The 26,114-nt window shown below is 43.5% G+C and overlaps 1 protein-coding gene across 1 annotated transcript in view; it reads right to left on the minus strand.

Moving 5' to 3' along the window:
• Positions 1-1,254: 1,254 nt before the first annotated feature.
• The window catches only part of LOC139563880 (gamma-aminobutyric acid receptor subunit rho-2-like), a 33,064-nt gene continuing 8,204 nt past the window's right edge, over positions 1,255-26,114 (minus strand). Inside the window, exons 3-9 of the mRNA XM_071382869.1 lie at positions 18,186-18,253; positions 14,004-14,227; positions 12,912-12,994; positions 12,401-12,541; positions 12,027-12,179; positions 11,494-11,714; positions 1,255-11,185 (exon numbers count right to left, since the gene is read on the minus strand). Of these exons, the coding sequence (XP_071238970.1) occupies positions 10,835-11,185; positions 11,494-11,714; positions 12,027-12,179; positions 12,401-12,541; positions 12,912-12,994; positions 14,004-14,227; positions 18,186-18,253 (1,241 nt within the window). The 3' untranslated portion in view covers positions 1,255-10,834. The remainder of the gene's footprint in view (positions 11,186-11,493; positions 11,715-12,026; positions 12,180-12,400; positions 12,542-12,911; positions 12,995-14,003; positions 14,228-18,185; positions 18,254-26,114) is intronic.

Consider the following 26,114-nt stretch of genomic DNA (forward strand, 5'->3'; position numbering starts at 1 on the left):
CAGATTTTACAAAGCCTGGAGAGGTATTTTACGTATCAGCTAAACATATCATATGCTATAGCAATCTGTCAGTCAACGACAGTCAATAACGTAGCTCGCAACCATTGGTTTATGCGTCATAGGAGAACGCGATTGGAACCAGTGTGTGTGCGTGTGGCCTACTGTTAATCGTGTGATAAGTCGGTGTATAGTCTCTGAACAGTTGTAATTATTGCTTACACAAGTGTCAGTTGAACATAATTTCAAACAGCAACATTTAGCATGAAACACATGTAATCAATATTTTATTACCACCAAATTATACAATAAATACATTATTTTATTTTCATCATCAACAATATCCACATGGAGTGATGCAGGAAAATATATTCCTTTACCGACTCCTCTATTCAAAATGGAATGGCAAAAGTAGTGTATGGTTTCACAAAACGTGTTCATGTAAACGGTTGTCTAGTGAAGAAATAACCTACAGCTGCATGTATTTAAAGTAACTTTCTGTCCACAGTTTGACACAAAACTACAGTTTACTGAAAGTAGTTGAATTCCAGTTCCTCACCTGACTAATAAAGACTCAAGTGGTCAATTAACAATACTGTACATTTAAGAAGATATCAATGTTTCTATCCCAAATAGCACCCTATTCCCTACATAGTGCACTACTTTTTATCAGAGCACTGGGACACCTTATCTCAAGCCATGTGCTGTTGTTGCTCTACAGTAGCTTGTTAAGGTATGACGGCTGATGGCATAGGACACCTCAGAAGTTTTGAAATTCCACTAACCTACATTCCACTAACCTTCATGAAGTGCCACAGTGGCACAAAATGACATTTGTTTTTAGATGTATATACATTGTAGGCCTACATTGTTTTGTACAATGGCATGTATCCATACAATGTGACCATATTCTATTATGTGAGGTATCAGAAAAAAGAAAATGCATATCTATACATGATTTCTCAGCTTCTTTACTTAATACATTAGGTTACGTATGAGCTTATAACTGAAGTTGTTTCCCGTTTGAAATGCTCTACGTTGTTGTGCTTTAAGAACTACACAGCTGTTTTAGCACCTCAGAAAGACCTTACCTGAACCACAAACCATTATTATATACTATATTACATACATTTCACATACGTACAGTTCCAGTCAAAAGTTTAGACACACCTAAACATTCAAGGGTTTTTCATTATTTTTACTATTTTCTATATAGTAGAGTAACACATATGGAACAATTTAGTAACCAAAAAAGTGTTAAACAAATCAAAATATATTTTATATTTGAGATTCTTCAAAGTAGCCATCCTTTGCCTTGATGACAGCTTTGCACACTCTTGACATTCTCTCAACCAGCTTAATGAGGTAGTCACCTGGAATGCATTTCAATTAACAGGTGTGCCTTGGTAAAGTTAATTTGTGGAATTTCTTTCCTTAATGCGTTTTAGCCAATCAGTTGTATTGTGACAAGGTAGGGGTGGTATACAGAAGAGAGCTCTATTTGGCAAAAGACCAAGTCCATATTATGGCAAGGACAGCTCAAATAAGCAAAGAGAAACGACAGTCCATCATTATTTTAAGACATGAAGGTCAGTCAATCTGGAAAATTTCAAGAACTTTGAAAGTTTCTTCAAGTACAGTCGCAAAAACCATCAAACGCTATGATGAAACTGGCACTCGTGAGGACTGCCACAGGAAAGGAAGACCCAGAGTTACCTCTGCTGTATAGGATATGTTCATTAGAATTAACTGCACCTCAGATTGCAGCCCAAATAAATGCTTCACAGAGTTCAAGTGACACATCTCAACATCAACAGTTCAGAGGAGACTGCTTAAACCATCCTTCATGGTCGAATTGCTGCAAAGAAACCACTACTAAAGGTCACCAATAATAATAAGAGACTTGCTTATGCCAAGAAACATGAGCAATGGACATTAAACTGGTGGAAATCTGTCCTTTGGTCTGATGAGTCCAAATTTGAGATTTGTGGTTCCAACCACCGTGTCTTTGTGAGACGCAGAGTAGGTGAATTGCTGATGTCCGCATGTGTAGTTCCCACCATGAAGCATGAAGGAGGAGGTGTGGTGGTGTGGGGGTGCTTTGCTGGTGACACTGTTGAATTCAAGAAACACTTAACCAGCGTGGCTACCACAGCATTCTGCAGCGATACGCCATCTCATCTGGTTTGCGCTTAGTGGCACTATAATTTGTTTTTCAACAAGACAATGACCCAAAACACACCTCCAGGCTGTGTAAGTGTCACACCCTGATCTGTTTCACCGGTCTTTGTGCTTGTCTCCACCCTCCTTCTGGTGTCGCACATCACCCCATTATCCTGTGTATTTATACCTGTGTTCTCTGTTTGTCTGTTGCCAGTTTGTCTTGTCAGGTCTTACCAGCGTGCTTTCCCGTCTTCCTTTTTCTGATGTTCTGTTTCCTAGTTTTCCCGGTTCTGACTATTCTGCCTGCCCTGACCCGAGCCTGCCTGCCGTCCTGTACCAGCCGGACTCTGACCTAATTATGAACCTCTGCCTGCCCTGACCCCGAGCATGCCTGCAGTCCGGTACCTGCCTGACTCAGACCTGATCACGAACCCATGCCTGTCCTCGACCTGCCCTTTGCCTGCCCCATGTTTACAATAAATCATATGGGAACTGTACTATCTGCCTCCTGTGTCTACATCTGGGTCATATCCTGAGTCGTGATAGTACGAACTGGCCATGACTGACCCAGCCGACTCAGACCAATTCCACAATGCTGTCTCCCAGCAAGGAGCTGCCATTGGAAGACACGAGGAGTTAATGCAATGTGTCACGTTCCTGACCTTATTTTCCTTTGTTTAACTTTGTTTAGTTGGTCAGGACGTGAGCTGGGTGGGTAGTCTATGTTATGTGTTTCTATGTGGGGTTAAATGTGTTGCCTGATATGGTTCTCAATTAGGGGCAGGTGTTTGACGTTTCCTCTGATTGAGAACCATATTAAGGTAGGCTGTTCTCACTGTTTGTTGGTGGGTGATTGTTCCTGTGTCTGTGTATGTCGCACCACACAGGACTGTTTCGTTTGTCTTCCGTGTTTGTGTTTGTTACCACACGGGACTGTATCGTTTGTGCTATTCTGTACCTGTTTGTGCGTTCTTCGTGTTTATGTAAGTTCTTATGTTCAGGTCGGTCTACGTCGTTTGTTATTTTGTAATCATTTCAAGTGTTCTTCGTGTTTCGTCTTGTCTTTAATAAATCTTCATGTATTCATCAACCGCTGCGTTTTGGTCCGATCCCTACTCCTCCTCTTCAGACGAAGAGGAGGAAAGCAACCATTACACAATGCCTTATGGAGGGACTCCATGGCAGAACGCCATGACCAGGCGTTCGATACATTGTTGGAGCAATTCCGCGTATTCCCTACTAGGCAGCAGGCCACACCAGTAATCCCCCAGACTCTCAGCAACCCCTCCACTAGCGCCGTTTCTTCCCAGCCTACCCCAGTGTCCTGAGAACCCCGCTCACATCCTCTGGAGCGCTACGCTGGAGATTCTGGAACCTGCCGAGCATTTCTCTCCCAGTGCGCCCTCATCTCTGAGCTGCAGCTTTCTTTGTTGCCCTTGGACCACTCGAGGATAGTGTACCTCATAACGCTGATGTCCGGGAGGGAGGAGGAGTTTGTGGCGGAAGTACAGAAGGTGTTTGATCCTCCGTTGTCCGGGAGAGAAGCTGCTCGTAAGCTGCTCCAGCTACGTCAAGACTCCCGTAGTGTGGCAAACTACGCAGTGGATTTTCGCGCGTTGGCGGCTGAGAGTGCCTGGAACCCGGAAGCACTCGACATGTTCCTTCACAGATTATCAGAGGTGATCAAAGATGAGCTCACAGCCTGGAAGCTGCCCATGGACCTTGACTCCCTCATAGCCTTGACCATCCGGATCGATGGGCGGCTACGAGAACGTAGGAGGGAGAGGGAATCTGTGCCCAGTCGCTCTCGCTCGCCCTCGAATCCCGGAGACCCCCGAAGTCTACATGTCCGAGTGAACCCGATGTCACCCAAGTTCTCTCGGGAATCACAGAGGGCTGCCGACTCGCCTCCTTCGGAGCCCATGCAACTGGACAGGGCTAGATTGTCTCCGGCTGAGCGCATAGGCAGACCTAACACCCAGAGCTGTCTATATTGTGGAGCTACGGGACATTTCTTGGCTACCTGCCCATTAAAAACCCACGCTCATCAAGTAGGTACGAGTACGCTGGTGAACCGTACAGCGAGTTTCCCATCCTCCATTGCTCGTACATCTCTCCATGCTTCCCTGTTGTGGCGTGAACTGTCCAAATCTAACCGGGTTTTCATTGACTCTTGGGGCCGACGAGAGCTTTATGGACGCTACCCTGGTGTTGGAGCTGGTAATCCCCACACAACCCCTCTCCATTCCCATGGACGTCAGAGCGTTGGAAAGGCACTCTATTGGCAGAGTCGCTCACATTACATTTCCCATTAACCAGACAGTGTCGGGAAATTACAGTAAAAGTGTGCAGTTCCTGCCCATTGAATCCCCTCATGCACCCGTGGTTTTGGGATTCTTCTGGCTCCAGAGGCACAATCCTCTGATCGACTGGGCTACTGGTTCTATTGTGGGTTTGAGCCCGTTTTACCATGTACATTGCCTGAAGTTGGCGCTGCCTGCCCCGGGACGTCTTCCTGCGGCTTGGGAGAAGTCCTGAACCTCTCCACCATTCCTGCGGAATACCAGGACCTCTGGAAGGTTTTCAGCAAGGCCCGTGCCACCTCGCTTCTTCCGCATCGGCCCTATGGCTGCGCCATCGACCTTCTACCGGGTACTACACCTCCTCGGGGGCGACTTTATTCTTTGTCGGTCCGGAGACCAAAGCAACGGAAGGGTATATTGAGGACTCTCTCACTGCTGGGTTTATGCGTCCCTCTTCTCCCCCGGTGGCGCAGGGTTCTTCTTTGTGGAGAAGAAGGACAAGACCCTGCATCCGTGTATCGACTACCGGGATCTCAATGACATTACAGTTAAAAACCGTTAACCGCTACCACTCATCTCCTCAGCTTTCGAGCCTCTCCAGGGAGCAACCATCTTCTCCAAGTTGGGCCTTTGGAATGCATACCAACATGTTTTAAGCAGACCACCATAGTCCCTGTGCCCAAGAAAGCAAAGGTAACCTGCCTAAATGACTACCGACCCGTAGCACTTACGTCTGTAACCATGAAGTGCTTTGAAAGGCTGGTCATGGCTCACATCAACACCATTATCCCAGAAACCCTAGACTCCAATTTGCATACCACCCTAACAGATCCACAGATGATGCCATCTCTATTGCACTCCACACTGTCCTCCACACACCTATGTCAGAATGCTATTCATTGACTACAGCTCAGCGTTCAACACCATAGTGCCCTCGAAGCTCATCACTAAGCTAAGGACCCTGGAACTAAACACCTCCCTCTAAGGTCCCTGGAACTAAACACCTCCCTCTGCAACTGGATCCTAGACTTCCTGACGTGCCACCCTCAGGTGGTAAGGGTAGGTAACAACACATCCACCATGCTGATCCTCAACACAGGGGCCCCTCAGGGGTGCGTGCTCAGTCCCCTCCTGTACTCCCTGTTCACTCATGAATGCATGGCCAGGCACAACTCCAACACCATCTTTAAGTTTGCTGATGACACAATAGTGGTAGGCCTGATCACCGACAATGACAAGACAGCCTATAAGGAGGAGGTCAGAGACCTGACCGTGTGGTGCCAGGACAACAACCTCTCCCTTAACGTGATCAAGACAAAGGAGATGATTGTGAACTACAGGAAAAAGGAGGACCGAGCACGCCCCCATTCTCATTGACGGGGCTGTAGTGGAACAGGTTGAGAGCTTCAAGTTCCTTGGTGTCCACATCACCAACAAACTAACATGGTCCAAGCACACCAAGACAGTCGTGAAGAGGGCACGACAAAACCTATTCCTCTTCAGGAGACTGAAAAGATTTGGCATGGATCCTCAGATCCTCAAAAGGTTCTACAGCTGCACCATCGAGAGCATCCTGCCTGGTTGCATCATTGCCTGGTATGGCAACTGCTCGGCCTCAGACTGCAAGGCACTACAGAGGGTAGTGCGTACGGCCCAGTACATGACTGGGGTCAAGCTTCCTGCCATCCAGGACCTCTATACCAGGCGGTGTCAGAGGAAGGCCCTAAAAATTGTCAAAGACTCCAGCCACCCTAGTCATAGACTGTTCTCTCTGCTACCACACGGCAAGCCAAGTCTAGGTCCAAGAGGCTTCTAAACAGCTTCTACCTCCAAGCCATGACTCCTGAATATCTAATCAAATGGCTACCCAGACTATTTGCATTGCCCCCCCTTTTACACCGCTGACACTCTCTGTTGTTATCATCTATGCATAGTCACTTTAATAACTCTACCTACATGTACATATTACCTCAATTACCTCGACAAACCGGTGCCCCCGCACATTGACTCTGTACCGGTATCCCCTTGTATATAGTCTCGCTATTGTTATTTTACTGCTGCTTTTTAATGACTTGTTACTTTTATTTCTTATTCTTATTCATATTTTTTTAACTGCATTGTTGGTTAGGGGCTCGTAAGTAAGCATTTCACTGTAAGGTCTACTACACCTGTTGTATACGGCGCATGTGACTAATACAATTTGATTTTTATCTGATTTGGATACGGGAAGGGAATGAGTGGAAAACTGCTTTTAACACGGCTAGTGGGCACTACGAGTACCTGGTGTTGCCTTTCAGACTGACCCAACGCTCAAGCAGTGTTCCAGGCCCTGGTCAATGATGTGCTCCGAGACATGTTGAACTGATTTGTGTTTTTTTCCCCCTGTACGACCTCCTCATCTATTTCCGGTCAGCTCAAGAGCACATCCTCCATGTCCGACAGGTCCTCCAGCGTCTCCTGGAGAACCAGCTGTCCATGAAGGTCGGAGAAGTGTGAGTTCCATCGCACCACCATCTCGTTCCTAGGAATCGCTGCAGAGAGTGTTCAGATGGAACCTGACTAGTTGAGAGCGGTGGTGGATTGGCCTCAACCCACGTCCAGAGTGCAACTGTAGCCTTTCCTGGGGTTTGCCAATTACTACCGTCATTTCATCTGGGGTTACAGCACCCTTGCTTCCCCCTCTCTGCACTCACCTCTCCCAAGGTGCCGTTCATATGGTCTCCAGCAGCTGACCGGGCATTCTCTGACCTCAAGCAGCGATTCACTACAGCCCCCATCTTAATCCATCCGGACCCGTCCCGTCAGTTTGTGGTGGAGGTCGACACCTCGGACGTTGGAGTGGGGGCTGTCCTCTCCCAACGCTCTGCCCAGAATCAGAAGCTGCATCCCTGCGCCTTCCTTTCCCATCGCCTTAACCCAGCCGAGAGGAACTACGACGTGGGAAATCGAGAATTACTCGCTGTCAAGATGGCGTTGGAGGAGTGGAGGAACTGGTTAGAACGGGCAGAACAGCCATTTTTGACGTGGACGGACCATAAGAACCTGGAATATCTCCTCACCGCGAATCGTCTCAACTCCAGGCAGGTGACATGGGCCCTGTAATTCCCTCGCTTTAATTTCACAATTTCCTACCGCCCGGGGTCCAAGAATGTGAAGCCTGACGCGCTCTCACATCTGTACAGCCCCTTTTACTACACCCTCGGACCCCGAGACCATCCTCTCTGCTTCCTGTCTAGTGGCTGCTGTTGTCTAGGGAATTGAGAGTCTGGTCCACAAAGCACAGTGTTCCCAGCTAACCGGATGTTTGTCCCGGACTCTGCCCGTGCTCCTGTTCTGGAATGGGTACATTCCTTGAGACTCACCTGTCATCCTGGCTCCCGTCGGACCAAGGACTGACAACGGTTTTGGTGGCCCACCATGGTTCCTGATGTCTCTGCATTCATTGCCGCCTGTAGTGTGTGTGCCCAGAGCAAGACTCTGCGGCAAGCTCCGGCTGGCCTCCTTCAACCACTTCCTGTCCTTTACTGCCCCTGGTCCCATATATCCTTGGACTTCGCCACGGGCCTCCCGCCGTCTGATGGCAACACCACCATCCTTACAGTGGTGGACCGGTTTTCCATTTTATTCTCCTTGCAAAGTTGCCCTCAGCTAAGGAGACGGCTCAGCTCATGGTGCAGCACGGACTGCCGGTCGACATGATCTCAGATCGCGGTCCCCAGTTCTCGTGCCGGTTCTGGAAGGCGTTCTGCACCCTTATTGGGTCATCGGCCAGCCTGTCCTCTGGTTTTCATACCCAGTCCAACGGCCAGTCGGAGCGAGCCAATCAGGACCTGGAGACAACTCTTCGCTGCCTCGTCTCCACTAATCCCACCACCTGTCCTGCAAACTGTCCCCCCTATTTTATCAGCCCTTCCTCATCTGCTGTTTGTCTTCCTTTGCCCTGTACCCTCCGTATACATCCCACTTTTCATGTGTCCAGAATTAAACCTATATCTCACAGCCCTTTGTCTCCTGTTTCCTAGTTTTCCCGGTTCTGACTATTCTGCCTGCCCTGACCCCGAGCCTGCCTGCCGTCCTGTACCTGCCTGACTCTGATCTAATTACGAACCTCTGCCTGACCTGACCCCGAGCATGCCTGCCGTCCTGTACCTGCCTGACTCAGACCTGATCACGAACCCCTGCCTGTCCTCGACCTGCCCTTTGCCTGCCCCATGTTTACAATAAATCATCTGAGAACTGTACTATCTGCCTCCTGTGTCTGCATCTGGGTCATATCCTGAGTCATGATAGTAAGGGCTATTTGACCAAGAAGGAGAGTGATGGAATGCTGCATCAGATGACCTGGCCTCCACAATCACCCGACCTCAACCCAATTGAGATTGTTTGGGATGAGTTGGATAGCAGAGTGAAGGCAGCCAACAAGTGCTCAGCATACTGTATGTGAGAACTTCAAGTATGTTGGAAAAGCATTCCAGGTGACTACCTCATGAAGCTGGTTGAGACAATGCTAAGCTGTCATCAAGGCAAAGGGTGGCTACTTTGAAGAATCTAAAATCTAAAATATATTTTGATGTGTTTAACACTTTTTTGATTACTACATGATTCCATATGTGTTATTTCATAGTGTTGATGTCTTCACTATTATTCTACAACATAGAAAATAGTAAACATAAAGAAAAACCTTTGAATCAGTAGGTGTGTCCAAACTTTTGACTGGTCCTGTATGTAGCAGACGCTCTAATCCAGAGCAATTTACTGTACAGTCATCGTGTGTGTCCCTAATGGCATCATATTCTCTATATACTGTCGTGCACTACATTTGACACACAATCATTATACTCCACTACCAGGCTGAACTGGTACTTGGTCAAATAGACCTGAATGCAAAGTTAACAACATTGTAGACATACTGTACATTTGTACAAAAGACTTCTGTGGACAAAATAGTTTTTAAACAACCGCTGATACGTACTTGCAGAGCAATCAATCACGCTGTGGAATTCATTAAGAGGATTTCACAAAAGCTAGAGTGGGATGATGAAGAACGTCTCTCTCTCTCAAGTGCTTTTCTCTTGTCATCTGTGCCAAATATCCACATAGAACTCAGTCTCTGTCTCTCAGATGCTCGCCATCTCTTTCATCCTTTGCGAGTGAGTCACACTTACCTTAATATACATAGTAAGCACAGACCCATATATACTGAACAAAAATATAAACGCAACATGTAAATTGTTGGTCCCATGTTTCATGAGCTGAAATAAAAGATCCCAGAAATATTCCATATGCACAAATATCATCCCTGTTTGTGAGCATTTATCCTTTGCCAAGATAATTCATCCACCTGACAGGCATAACAAGAAGTTGATTAAACAACATGATACTTACATAGGTGCACCTTGTGCTGGGGACAATAAAAGGCCACTCTAAAATGTGCAGTTGTGTCACACAACACAATAACACAGATGTCTCAAGTTTTGAGGGAGCGTTCAATTGTCATGCTGACTGCAGGCATGTCCAAAGCTGTTGCCAGAGAAATTAATGTTAATTTCTCTACCATAAGCCGCCTCCAACGTCGTTTTAGAGAATTTGGCAGTACGTCCAACTGGCCTCACAAACGCAGACCACGTGTAACCACGCCAGCCCAGGAACTCCACATCCAGCTTCTTCACCTGTGGGATCATCTGAGACCAGCCACCCAGGCAGCTGATGGGACTGAGGAATATTTATGTCTGTAATAAAGCCCTTTTGTGGAGAAAAACTCATTCTGATTGGCTGGGCCTGGCTCCCCAGTGGGTGTGCCTATGCCCTCCCAGGCCCACCCATGGCTGTGCCCCTGCCCAGTCATGTGAAATCCATAGATTAGGATATAAGAAATTAATTTCAATTGGTTGATTTCTGTAACTCAGTAAAATTGTTGAAATTGTTGCATGTTGCATTTATATATTTTTTCAGTATAGATCAGTCTCATATAGACCAGTGCCAAAAGTCCATCCTAAATATTAGTCATTAGTACCAAATGTCCATGTAAACACCAACTATAGTCTCTCTTCTCCTTGATGAGTGTGTTAAACACATTCATTTGATGAACATGGGATGAATCCCAAATGGCACCCTATTTCCTAGATAGTGCACTACTATTGACCAGGCCCAATACTGCACCTAAACATTAGACCCTACACTCCTAAACATTAGACCCTACGCTCCTAAACAGTAGACCCTACGCTCGTAAACATTAGACCCTACGCTCCTAAACAGTAGACCCTACGCTCCTAAACAGTAGACCCTACGCTCCTAAACATTAGACCCTACGCTCCTAAACATTAGACCCTACGCTCCTAAACAATAGACCCTACGCTCCTAAACAGTAGATCCTACGCTCCTATACAGTATGAACACCAGTAGATTATGTTGAATAGAATATAGGAGCCAGGGAATAACATCCTGGAGTACTTGTCGATGGCGTGTGTATTCTGGATAATATTGAGGGCCCTGATGCCTTTCTTCTTGGTTGTCGTTGACTCGCTGCTGGCAGACAGGTGGACCACTGTGTGTTCTCCAGGAGGCTGCTTCTCAGTCATCATGTCGCGGGGCATATCCATGTCCTCCTCGGGCCCCATAGTTCCTGAGGTGTAGCCGGCCAGGCTGTTAGTGTCCGCCTCGCTGTAGGTCCCGTCTAATAGCATGGTCCTGGTCTGGGACATGCCACAGGTGCAGGGCAGCGACTGCAGGTCAGGAGAGAAGGTGAGAAAGACAGGTTGTGCCAGGGAAAATGTAACTAAACTAACTTGAGATGCAAGCCTGTAATTTGATCTTTTGAATTCATGTCAATGAGAGATTTGACCAAAAATGAATGTGTTGGCATACGTTAGATTTGGCCGTAGAAGAGACAAGGAAGTATAACACATGAGAAGTGTCTGTTAATCCAACCAAACTGCATGAAATGAAGAGCAAACTTTATTCTCAAGAGATATTGCGATTTTGTCTTCGAAAAAGGTTTTAGACACACAGTACTGTGGTAGCATTTCATTACCTGTGACCTGGCCCTTTCCCTCATCTCGTCCCTCATCTTGCGTTCCCTGCGGTCCTGTGCGGTGGACAGGTAGTTGACAGCAGCGTACTCCAGGACAGACAGGAAGACAAACACGAAGCTGACCCACAGGTAGATGTCCACTGCTTTGATGTAGGACACTCTGGGCATGGAGGCGTTGACTCCAGTGATGATGGTGGACATGGTGAGCACTGTAGTGATACCTGCAGGGAACAGGAGAAGGAAACAACAAGAGTTCAAGACTGCTCTCTTCTGTATTATTTTCCAAGAAGACAGTCAGACCCTGTCGAAGAATCAAACTATCTTTAAATATGTTTACTTTCATCATACACCAGCACTTTAAAAAGGTCTGACAGACATGGCTTTATTGTGCCAACCTCTGAAATACACTGTAATAACTGTGGAATACACAGAAAGCCTGGTATCTGGCAATGAGGGGATTAAGCAGCACTAGAAACAGCATTAACTGTAACACTTCTGAATATTGATCTTCCATAGTAGCGCTAGCATCTTACCCAGGGAGACACGAGCTGGGACGGCCCTGCGGTCAATCCAGAAGGACACCCAGGACAGCATAACCATGAGGGTAGCCGGGAAGTAGGTCTGAAGCAGGAAGAAGAAGATGTGTCTCCGCAGGGTGAAGTTGATGTACAGACGGTTGTACCAGCCTGTACATGAGGAGGAACACAATGGGTAGGTATGGATCAATAATAATATCACTGGTAGGGTTGAAAAAGTCTGGTAACTTTCCAAAAATTCCCAGGTTTTTCAGAAATTTTGGTTGGAGGATTCCAGATTTTGTGCTTATTCCAACCAAGGAGAGTTTTTGCAAAGTCACCAGAATTTTTCTGGGAATATGTGATTCTCACATGGCTATGGTGATTATTACCAGTACTGCTGTAGAAGGCCAGCCGAGATGTGGTGTGGAACTTCTGGATGAGGAACTGAGACAAGGAGATACGGTCATCCGTACTCAAGGACTCATCCCCACTCTTCCAGTACAGCATCAGGTCCTCATCCGTATATGCATCTGGGGGCACAACCAACGTTAGAGATAAATGTGGTGCCTGTGTGGACCAGTGGTAACAACCCCAGCAGGAAACACACATGTACTGTATTAACCAATGATCCTGAGTTCAATCCCTGCCTTTCTGACTTCCCCCACTGGTTGAATTAATGTTGTTTTCAATGAAATTGACATCTGTGGGTCTCTACTCTTTGCCTGTCTACCCATCTAATTATTCACTGCCTACATAAAGCTTAAAAACATTTAGATATTCTCAATAATACTGTTCTGTTTGTGTATACTGTAGACAAAAAATACTAAATAGTATGCCCTGACATATTTTCTAAAGGACAATGAAGATTTTGAATTAAATTCTGAAGGTTAGCCTACTCACAGCTCTCTAGCTCCAGGGAGCAGGACTGGGTGTCCAAAGGGAAGCGGCTGAAGTCCATGTTACAGGCTGCGGTCACTGTCACCCTGTACAGTAAGGACAACACAGATCCATGATGTGACATCAACAACTTTAAGATTCCTCCATGATCCTTACAACACATAACATTACGTTCTTGTAGATATTATAGGCTCTTTTTGCCTTCTGAAATAAATAAATAGCATCAAATAACTTGGAAAATCAATTTTTTTGGAGTGTGGACTCGCTACACTGTCTGTTCACAACACCAAATAAAGTTGGTATTTATGTTGTCCTTACTGTTCCACACACACCAATTAAAAACCTCAACACTATAACTGTATGTAGTAGACGATGTGAAACAACAGTGCCACTGTCATGAATAACAATGAGCATGTTCTCAAGCCATTAAAACACAATTTGTGCATCCATTGTCTGGTGAATGACTTTGAGCAGCAGAAAAGACCAAACTATCTGGCAATAAACAACAACTTAGTAGTACCTTCACATTTTGGCCTAGTTTTCAAAAACAGATACAAAAATTAAGAAAAAAACATCACCAGCCAGAAGCACATTTCTAATTTTAACTAACAACAGGAGCAAAATGCAAATGAATCTTCTTGTCTAGGTGTCAGCATACCTACATCCTGCACAGAAGCATGTTATGTTTAGTATAAAATGTTAGGATACTATTCATATTCCAAACTGAATACATTTAAAATTCTTAAGTCAACAGCTAAGTACATCATTCCAAGTATTAACAATATGAGGAGTCAATCACTTTGGAGCAGCGTGTGTAGGTTTTTGTTTCAGCCCAGCACTAGCAGCAGTCAATATAGAAAGTTAATTGAAAACTGATTTGATCCCAACCCTGCATGACAAAGAATGACCTGCACAATGTCCCCAGTAAGGTGGCAAAAATGCCTAGGTTTTCCATAAATCCTGATTGGAGGATTCTGTATTTCCTGCTACCTCTGATACGGGGAATCTTCCAACCAGGATCTCTGGAAAACATGGGAATTTTGGAAAAGTGACCGGAATTTTGCAACCCTAGTCCCCAAAGCATCCCAGCTCCACCTCAGGCTGTAGAGGACGTGTCCGTCAGGAAAGACCCTGAGCATGATGTTGACTGTGGTGGTGTCGTGGATGAAGGATCTCTTGGAGTGGACGAAGAACACATCGGGCACCCAGATCTTCTTGACCAGACGCCCGTCAAATGTCATGCTCTTATTGGTGGAGCTGGTGAAGGACAGACGCTCGTCCTTCCAATAGTGTCTCAGGTACAGGGTCATGGTGAAGTCCTATTGGAGGAGAGGAGAGGAAGGGAAGGGTTTAATGTCTAACTAACGTGTGGATGACTGGAAAATGGAAACAGTAGGTAAGCTAGTTTTGCATTTCCTGCTACCCAAGGTGAGTGGACCAATGGAATGGTTTAAAATGTAAAAACTTTGTCATGAAAAACGAACACATCCAGCAATTGTGCAAAACTATGCCCAGTGAATCATCATACTCTAGGATAGTAACTATGTCCAGTGAATCATCGTACTCTAGGATAGTAACTATGTCCAGTGAATCATCATACTCTAGGATAGTAACTATGTCCAGTGAATCATCATACTCTAGGATAGTAACTATGTCCAGTGAATCATCATACTCTAGGATAGTAACTATGTCCAGTGAATCATCATACTCTAGGATAGTAACTATGTCCAGTGAATCATCGTACTCTAGCATAGTAACTATGTCCAGTGAATCATCATACTCTAGGATAGTAACTATGTCCAGTGAATCATCGTACTCTAGGATAGTAACTATGTCCAGTGAATTATCGTACTCTAGGATAGTAACTATGTCCAGTGAATCATCGTACTCTAGGATAGTAACTATGTCCAGTGAATCATCATACTCTAGCATAGTAACTATGTCCAGTGAATCATCGTACTCTAGGATACTAACTATGTCCAGTGAATCATTGTACTCTAGCATAGTAACTATGTCCAGTGAATCATCATACTCTAGGATAGTAACTATGTCCAGTGAATCATCATACTCTAGGATAGTATCTATGCCCAGTGAATCATCATACTCTAGCATAGTAACTATGTTCAGTGAATCATCGTACTCTAGGATAGTAACTATGTCCAGTGAATCATCATACTCTAGGATAGTAACTATGCCCAGTGAATCATCATACTCTAGCATAGTAACTATGTCCAGTGAATCATCATACTCTAGCATAGTAACTATGTCCAGTGAATCATCATACTCTAGGATAGTAACTATGTCCAGTGAATCATCATACTCTAGGATAGTAACTATGCCCAGTGAATCATCATACTCTAGGATAGTAACTATGTCCAGTGAATCATCATACTCTAGGATAGTAACTATGTCCAGTGAATCATCATACTCTAGGATAGTAACTATGCCCAGTGAATCATCATACTCTAGGATAGTAACTATGTCCAGTGAATCATCATACTCTAGGATAGTAACTATGTCCAGTGAATCATCATACTCTAGGATAGTAACTATGTCCAGTGAATCATCATACTCTAGGATAGTAACTATGTCCAGTGAATCATCATACTCTAGGATAGTAACTATGCCCAGTGAATAATCATACTCTAGGATAGTAACTATGTCCAGTGAATCATCATACTCTAGGATAGTAACTATGCCCAGTGAATCATCATACTCTAGGATAGTAACTATGTCCAGTGAATCATCATACTCTAGGATAGTAACTATGTCCAGTGAATCATCATACTCTAGGATAGTATCTATGCCCAGTGAATCATCATACTCTAGCATAGTAACTATGTCCAGTGAATCATCGTACTCTAGGATAGTAACTATGTCCAGTGAATCATCATACTCTAGGATAGTAACTATGTCCAGTGAATCATCATACTCTAGGATAGTAACTATGTCCAGTGAATCATCATACTCTAGGATAGTAACTATGTCCAGTGAATCATCATACTCTAGGATAGTAACTATGTCCAGTGAATCATCATACTCTAGGATAGTAACTATGCCCAGTGAATCATCATACTCTAGGATAGTAACTATGTCCAGTGAATCATCATACTCTAGGATAGTAACTATGCCCAGTGAATCATCATACTCTAGCATAGTAACTATGTCCAGTGAATCATCATACTCTAGGATAGTAACTATGTCCAGTGAATCATCATACTCTAGGATAGTAATTATGTCCAGTGAATCATCATACTCTAGGATAGTAATTATGTCCAGTGAATCATCATACTTTAGGATAGTAACTATGCCCAGTGAATCATCATACTCTAGGATAGTAACTATGCCCAGTGAATCATCATACTCTAGGATAGTAACTATGTCCAGTGAATCATCATACTCTAGGATAGTAACTATGTCCAGTGAATCATCATACTCTAGGATAGTAACTATGCCCAGTGAATCATCATACTCTAGCATAGTAACTATGTCCAGTGAATCATCGTACTCTAGGATAGTAACTATGTCCAGTGAATCATCATACTCTAGGATAGTAACTATGCCCAGTGAATCATCATACTCTAGCATAGTAACTATGTCCAGTGAATCATCATACTCTAGGATAGTAACTATGTCCAGTGAATCATCATACTCTAGGATGGTAACTATGCCCAGTGAATCATCATACTCTAGGATAGTAACTATGTCCAGTGAATCATCATACTCTAGGATAGTAACTATGCCCAGTGAATCATCATACTCTAGCATAGTAACTATGTCCAGTGAATCATCATACTCTAGGATAGTAACTATGTCCAGTGAATCATATCATACTCTAGGATAGTAACTATGCCCAGTGAATCATCATACTCTAGGATAGTAACTATGTCCAGTGAATCATCATACTCTAGGATAGTAACTATGCCCAGTGAATCATCATACTCTAGCATAGTAACTATGTCCAGTGAATCATCGTACTCTAGGATAGTAACTATGTCCAGTGAATCATCATACTCTAGGATAGTAACTATGACCAGTGAATAATCATACTCTAGCATAGTAACTATGTCCAGTGAATCATCATACTCTAGGATAGTAACTATGTCCAGTGAATCATCATACTCTAGGATAGTAACTATGTCCAGTGAATCATCATACTCTAGGATAGTAACTATGTTCAGTGAATCATCATACTCAAGCATAGTAACTTTGCTACTGAGGACATTTGGGGTTGAGTTATCCAATGAGTGAATTATACCCAGAAAATAAAGCTATGACTTTGCAAAAAGTACTATATTATATAAATGCAAGTCTTAAACCCAGCTGTCTGAACTTACAGAACTTTGGGTTCAAATCCTGTTGGGGATGAAATTAAGTGTAGGCTGAAAGTCAACGGACAGAGCAGATAAGTTCAGAGTCTCTTTGATTTCTCTACAACCTCTCACACCTCTGGGGTTGAGCTCTACTACAAAGAGACTGAAACCTCCTCCTCCTCCTCTGCCTCCTCCTCCTCCACTTACGCCTCCCCCCCCCTCCTACTACCCCTCCTCCACTTACGCCTCCTCCTACTCTTCCTCCTACTCCCCCTCCCCTTACGTCTCCTGCTCCACTTACGCCTCCTCCTCTGCCCACTCCTCCCCACCTCTACCCCCTCCTACTACCCCTCCTCCTCCTCCTACTCCACTTACGCCTCCTCCTCTCCATTTCCATCCACTCCTACAACCCTCCTTATAGTCCTCCTCCCCTTACGCCTCCTCCTCCACTTACACCTTCTCCTCCTCCTCCTGCCTCCTCCTCCCCACCTCCACCCACTCCTATTACCCCTCCTCCTCCACTTACGCCTCCTCCTCCTCTGCCTCCTCTTACTCCTCCTCCCCTTACACCTCCTCCTCCTCCACTTACGCCTCCTCCTCCTCTGCCTCCTCTTACTCCACCCCCTCCTACTACCCCTCCTCCTCCTCCTCCTCCTCCTCTTCCTCTCACCCCCTCTTTCAGCCCACTCTCATTATATAATAATAGCAACAGTTGGGAGTACCCATCATTATGATGCCCATCTGCATGGTCAATAACGACTATCAATATGTTACAGTCTGTTAGATCTCAAGGGATTTAGCTAGCACAAAAATACTCCAACAAACCGTGTCAATTTAGATACAGGAAATAATTACTTAAATGTTAATGATGTGGGGATTTTACTCTCACATAATTTCCACAATGCGGAGTTGAAGTTGTTGCGTCATAACTTCAGAGTACAAAAATTGGGTAGCTTCAACCTACCATGTCTACTTCTGAGATGCTATCCAGGCTTTCCACCTGTACGTCCACTCCGACTGGGATAGCAGGGCCTGGGAAACAAAAAGAAAGAAACCACAGAAAAAATGATTTGAACAAACTACAGCATATAATATACAGCATACAGAAACACGGATGAAGACTATGGGACAAAAAGTGTTGGTTTTAACAATGAACAAGCATTTTGATCCACTTCCAATGTCCTCCAAGTTGCTATATTTCCTCTTCTCTTCAGTTAGCTCCTCAATTCATGCACCTTGGTTTTGGAGCAAGGTAGCGTCTGTGTTCATTTTGCTTTAAACAAACTAAAGTATGCCAGTATCAGGTGGCTCATAGACGGTGACACCTAGTTACAGCTTCTGTACCGTATTTAAAGTATACTAGTATCAGGTGGCTCATAGACGGTGACACCTAGTTACAGCTTCTGTACCGTATTTAAAGTATCAGGTGGCACATAGACGGCGACACCTAGTTACAGCGGATGTACCGTATTTCCTTACAGGCAATTAAGTCAATGATACAGCTTTGAACTTTACAGCGAAATTGTTGCTCGGCAATGACTCACTCGTCAAAACCTGACTCAAGTCTAGAACTGTAGACTTAAAGGGAGCGGAAACGATCGGGTTTAGAACCAATTCAGCAGCTCGGGGGCAGAGGAGCAAAGAATCAAGCCCACATTACGCAACTGCACTCTGACAACAAAAACTAGGCCAAGTACTGGAAAAGCCTCTGTCTTCTCTGCCTTTCCATGTAATAACTGGACTTGCAGTATCGCTGCTACGCCCACAGGGGCCACCAGTAAGTAACAGTTGAATCTGTGTAATTCAAAGGAGGACCAGGGTCCATACGAGACCCACAGTGCCATATTCAATATTGATCAATGCTGCACTTCCACCTAAGACTTACCCCACACCAGCTTGTCATCAGTGTTTAATGATAATGTGAGCTCTAGTATTATGCTGTTTCTATTAGGAGTGTGACTAAAGACTTGTGGCAACAGAATGCTTTGTAAGTAAGTGTTAAAGTTCACAGTTAGCCATTGTTATGTAAATACAATCTGAAAGGTATCAGTGGCTCTAAATCAGAGCAGGTCCGCTGGAGCCGTGGCCCAGTGAGACATGGGATGCTGGCCCGCATAGATGGAAGCAGAAAAGTCTGAGCCTTTTAAGTAGAACAAATGGGGTAAAATCTCAGATGGAAACACGGCACAAGTGTCTCAGAGTAGGAGTGGTGATCTAGGATCAGTTTTGTTTTTTTATATATATATATATATAAAAATGAATGGACGGGGGGGTGCTAATCCTAGATCAGCACTCCTACTCTGAGACGCTTTAGAAATACTAGCCCAGGATGAAGAACATAGGTTACAGCACACAGTGAATGACATCTGGACTCACTTCTCTGACCTGATGCAACACGTTACATTTCACATTGATCTGTAAATCAGAAACCTACGACCTCCTCAAAATGAGTATAAATGCAGTATGTATAACACGTACTGTCACGCAGCAGCACATACTCTCCTGCATACCTCTATGTCATACACTTTATGTATCAATACAGTCTGTAATCTGATGAGATTAGAGGACACGATAAATGCCAGATTAGAGTCAGTGCCTTCCAAAGCCATTGAGACAGCAGCAGAGGAGGGTTCTTTATGGCACTTTGGGATTACTAAAATGATAAAGGAATTATCACTGTCTGCATCTGAAATAGCACCATATTCCCTTTATAGTGTTTTGACCACAGCCCATGCAATAGGTTGACATTTGGGATCTAAACATACACTGTCTGAGAGGCAGAGGGGGACAAGCCCTAAATATGATCTGGATAGAATAGCATCTACTGATATATGGAGACAGATTCACTGCAGCGAAGACATTATTAGAGAAAATAAAAATTACAGCTGACATTTCAGAAGAGGTTGTAAATGTGGATTTGCCTGCCAGCTGCTTTTAGATTTTATGTGGTCAAAATCACTTAATGAGGAACGTATTCTAAGTTCTTAATGCGGAACGTATTCCAAGTTTTTTGCTTCTGAATCCGTCTTCTTCATCAATCAGAGTATATGGGCTGAGATGAGCGTCCCAAATGGCACCATATTCCTTTTATAGTGCACTACTTTTGACCAGGGCTCATAGGACTCTGATCAAAAGTAGTGTACTATTTAGGGAATAGGGTGCCATTTGGGAATTGCAGAGATTTCAAAGTGCCTCTCTTTCCCCTAATAAGATGCATGGTTTTTAGCTTGTCTGTGGAAGCAATTATAGAACAAACCAGCTTTGCCACTACATGCGATATGATGTACATGATGCAACTTCCTATTTGTGTTTGCATCACTGGGTGAAATAAAGGCTTTCATTAATTGGGATAACTAGCACAGACAATACTGTAACTAACCTAAGTGCTCCATCCTCACTCTAAATGACATCTATTAACATCATGTGGACACATAACTATAGAGGAAAGATCTAGAACTGGAGTTGCATGGTTGTTTTACTCTGCCATAGATACTACTGTATGTCACGCAGCAACACATCCTAAAATCTATTGGTTATTTGTTTACATATATGTACATATCTCTCCTGGGGAATCTGTGATCGGATTAGATCCACATTCATATGACTCTGTGTTGGGTAAACCATGCTGGTACATGTTCGAATAAACACCCCCACTCCCCACTGGGCAAACCTTTTCATTTCCCTATGGTTTTTAACTCAATGTGTGTGTGTATATCAGGCTTATGGGTATCAGATAAGCCCCCCCCTCCACACACAAACACACACACACACACAAACACACACACACACAGTTAGCCAATCTGCATCCTTTCACTCTGACCTTGGTTCGATTTGCTCTAAATTTGTCCCAGTTCTGACATTTGGACTAAAAGAGACCCAGGAGATCAATAGTTTCTGACTGTTTCTGCATAGTAGTCATCAATGCAATGTTCTCTTTTTACAACTTGAAATAAATCCATTAACAGCATGGTGATGGCTGGTACATTGAATTTCTATTTCAAAACAAACATGTCGATTTAGAGTTGCAGTATGTAAAAAAAATGATGACTTGAATGGGATTTCAAAATGTCAAAAGTTTAAAAGGATTTGAACACTCCGTTTAATTTTTGTTTAGAGTTACATTATAATTAAACTCTATAGTCAAATGTATTTATTTCATTCATCTTTATGCCTTACTTTACCATAAATAATAATTGCAAAAAGGGGTAATTTTAAGGAGTGTTACCATTCCCCTTTAAGTATGTATGCAGCCTTAGTTGAAATAGCAAAAGCACTCGTTTGGTGGTGAAAGTTAAAAACATTTACTGCGTTGGTGACATCTCAACTCATTGAACTAAGTGGCGACTGTAATAGTGCAGCAGTCTAGACGCTATTATCAGGAGTATTACACTGTCTACACCAGGGCTCTACACTGTGTACAGACAGAAGTTGTCTGGAGTCAATTTGCATTAAAGGATGATATGAATGATTAAATAGTAGGTCTATGAATTAATGAAAAACTCATAATATTGACATTCCAACTCCACATCAGAAACGTGGCAGCATATTGCACATGAAATGTCTTTAAAGGACATCAACTGAGGGTAAAAAGACCTCCTGGAGTGACTGAATAAAAAATGCACTGATGCAAACCCCATGCACTTCTGTCCAAGGACCTCATGTTGCCATCTTTTAGTGCTTTGTGGAACAAAGTTTGGGTGAAGTAGGCCTAAAGACACGGGGTCTCACTTGAAAAAAATAAAACATTTGCAAACTGGTAATGTCTTGAGGCTACATCACATACGGTACTCTATTCCTAAGCAGTGCACTGTGTAGAAAATAAGATGCCATTTGGAATTCAGAAAAAGTCTCAATTTAAATCTATTGATCACCCCAACAATGTTGTTCAGTAAGACGATGTCACTACTAGTGTTATGTATGTTACAATAATACTTAGTACTACTCAGTACTGTCTGTACTGTAAGTCTTAGTACTACTCATTACGGTCTGTACTGTAAGTCTTAGTACTACTCAGTACTGTCTGTACTGTAAGTCTTAGTACTACTCATTACTAACTGTATTGTAAGTCTTAGTACTACTCATTACTGTCTGTACTGTAAGTCTTAATACTACTCATTACGGTCTGTACTGTAAGTCTTAGTACTACTCATTACTGTCTGTACTGTACGTCTTAGTACTACTCATTACTGTCTGTACTGTAAGTCTTAATACTACTCAGTACTAACTGTATTGTAAGTCTTAGTACTACTCATTACTGTCCGTACTGTAAATCTTAGTACTACTCAGTACGTTAACTGTGTCCTTTAAACTGAGCCAGCCTTGCAGCCCATTTCGTCTGTTTGTTGGGAAAGAGAGTTATGGATGGTAAACAGCTGTCAGCAGAAGTCCCTGGTGCATCATGTGCTAATCCACGCGGTCAGCAAGAGAAAACCCTGCCAGCTTAATCTGGTCATGATCGTTAGCATTTCCGGCAAGAGCTGGATTTACGAATGGGCACGAAGTGCACGTGCCCTGAGGCTACGACCTAACTATATATATTTTTTTGTTGGTTGAGGGCCATCTGTAAGTCTCAATTCTAGACATGGCAAAATGTGTAGAATTGCAGGAAATTAGCTTTGAATCTGCAAAATGTTCTCTTAGCCTCATAACAAAATGTGTAGAATAGCATGATAAAACTGCACATTTTTCCCTCTGCCCCAAATCCAGCCATGTTTCCAGCTAGGCTAGGCTAGGCTAAGCTAAGCTAAGGCTAGCAGCTAACTACAGCGGTCAATACAAATCTAGATGCGATGGGTAGGCTAGGCTAAGGCGTCAGCATGCTTCAGTACGGCTGGTGCTCGCATACTCCCTTAAAAGACCTTTGCTTGAAGAATTAGAAAAAAGCGGCAATAGTACTGTTTGTCCATCTTGAGACGCCATAGCCAGAATAGTCTGAATGAATCTAAAATAACTCAAGGAGATCTTAGTCGCTCAATTTGACATCTAACTAAGAGGTTTAGCAAGTGGTGGATGGGTTAATAAAAAATAAATAGTAATAATAACAATAATGTTTGGTGCAGTATTTCTCAATGAAATACTGAAAACAAGTCATCTTTCGTTGAATGACAACCAAGACTATTTTAAAGAATCCCTATTGTTGACCAATCACCGACGAAGGGGCGTAGACTTCGGCTACAGACATCAGCTACTGACTTTGGCTTGCCTTGAGAAAAAAATGTGTGTGCCCGAACAGCCCCCCCAAAAAACTTACCGAAGTATAAAATGAACAAAAATGTCACAAAATGTAATCATAATATATGCACAAAATCTTCTGAACAATTTCGTCTGGGAAGCATGCGGACGCCTTAAGGCCATAGCAGCCACTGCAGAGCTATTTTACTGGACAGTTTTATCTCAATTTCTTCATTCAAAGACTCAATCATGGACACTCTTACTGACAGTTGTGGCTGCTTGGCGTGATGTATTGGTGTCTCTACCTTCTTGCCCTTTGTGCTGTTGTCTGTGCTCAACAATGTTTGTACCATGTTTTGTGCTGCTACCATGTTGTGCTGCTGCCATGTTGTGCTGCTGCCATGTTATTGTCATGTTGTGTTGCTACCATGCTGTGTTGTCATGTGTTGCTGCCATGCTATGTTGTTGTCTTAGGAATCTCAGGAGTTGAAGTCATAAACAGCGCTGTGACTCAAGCATTGCTAAGAGCTGCTGGCAAACACAGTGACGTTTGAATGAATGTTTACGAGCCTGCTGCTGCCTACCACCGCTCAGTCAGACTGCTCTATCAAATATCAAATTATAGACTTAATTATAATATAATAAACACAGAAATACGAGCCTTTGGGCATTAATATGGTCAAATCCAGAAACGATCATTTCGAAAACAAAACATTTATTCTTTCAGTGAAATACGGAACCATTCCGTATTTTATCAAACAGGTGGCAACCCTAAGTCTAAATATATCTGTTACATTGCACAACTTTCAATGTTAAGTCATAATTATGTAATATTCTGGCAAATTAGTTCACAACGAACCAGGCGGCCCAAACTGTTGCATATACCCTGACTCTGCGTGCAATAAACACAAGAGAAGTGACACAATTTCCCTAGTTAATATTGCCTGCTAACATTAATTTCTGTTAACTAAATATGCAGGTTTAAAAAAATATATACTTCTGTGTATTGATTTTAAGAAAAGCATTGATGTTTATGGTTAGGTACATTACTGCAACGATTGTGCTTTTTTCACGAATCCACTTTTGCTAAAACATCACCCGTTTGGCGAAGTAGGCTGTGATTCGATGATAAATTAACAGGCACCGCATTGATTATATGCAACGCAGGACAAGCTAGTTAACCTAGTAATATCATCAGCCATGGGTAGTTAACTAGTGTTTATGTTAAGATTGATTGTTTTTTATAAGGTAAGTTTAATGCTAGCTAGCAACTTACCTTGGGTCCTTGCTGCACTCGCGTAACAGGTGGTCAGCCTGCCACGCAGTCTCCTCGTGGAATGCAATGTAATCGGCCATAATCGGCATCCAAAAATGCTGATTACCGATTGTAATGAAAACTTGAAATCGGCCCCAATTAATCGGCCATGCCGGTCAACCTCTAACAGACAGACAGACAGACGGACAGACGGACAGACACAAAAACACAAATACACACACACACATAAAACAGTACACACATACACGGGAGAACACGCCATTTGGGTGGTTCAGGATTATGTTATCGACCACTGCTGTTCATGAGACTTCTGAGTTGGCAGATTCATGAATGTCACAGCAGAGCATAGCCATATTCCAGCCATAGAGAAGTAATGTCTTTGTGTACACAGTGGCAAATTGTTTACAATGTGTTGGCCTCTCCTCTTCTCTCCTCTCCCTTCCTCTCCTCTTCTCTCTGTTCCTCTCCTCTCATCTCCCTTCCTCTCCTCTTCTCTCCCTTCCTCTCCTCTCATCTTCCTTCCTCTCCCTTCCTCTCCTCTTCTCTCCCTTCCTCTTCTCTCCTCTCATCTCCCTTCCTCTCCTCTCCACTCCTCAGCTGTGAGAGGGAACTTCACTGTGTGATTTATTGTGGGGGTTAAAGAGTAAAAGTGAACCTCACTGTTGACCTTGTGGACTGAGATAAATCCTTAATTCCACAAAACCAGCACATTTCTGAAAAGCATGCACACTGTGTCTTCACTTGACATCCAGTACACATTATCATGTGAATGGTGCACAGTGCTCTCTCTCTCTCTACATTTCCATGCATCACATGAGAATACCAGAGTATTCCCCTTTTCATGGATAAGCAAGATTAATGCATTAATTCATTATTTTACCCCGGATTAATAGCAATGAATCCATCCTAACAATGCACTAGATTAGACCTTTTCACTTTTGTCGGATGAAACACCTGAAATGTCAAACTATATGACTATTGTAGTGGCATTTTTCTGCTTTACCAAATGAGGAGAGTTACAAACTACACACCAGTCAGAGTTATACTTAAATTACATATTTTTTAATAAGAGCTTTGCAATAGCCTTTGACTTTCAATGATGCGCTATATCTAATGAACCATTGAAAGTGACTACAGAAAATTACAAAGATATTTTATAGCCAAGATACACCACTCTCAACCTACATGACGAACCACAGATCTTAGGAACTCTTCACAAAGGAACTTTTACTTGAGAAAGGAGTATCCCTTAACCAGATAACATTCGCTATAAATTATCGTTCAGTGGTCCTTCAGATGAGGTTCTAATCTCGTTCGTTGTACTTCATAGTACAAAAACACCAACTCATCCAATGGCATATATCAAATATCAACTCTAGATACTCCCATCTCAAGTAAACCCCCTCTTGACCCCACTCCTGGACAAGCTCACTGAGGGGAGTGAGC

Source organism: Salvelinus alpinus, chromosome 34, assembly GCF_045679555.1.
Source record: "Salvelinus alpinus chromosome 34, SLU_Salpinus.1, whole genome shotgun sequence".
Taxonomy (NCBI): domain Eukaryota; kingdom Metazoa; phylum Chordata; class Actinopteri; order Salmoniformes; family Salmonidae; genus Salvelinus; species Salvelinus alpinus.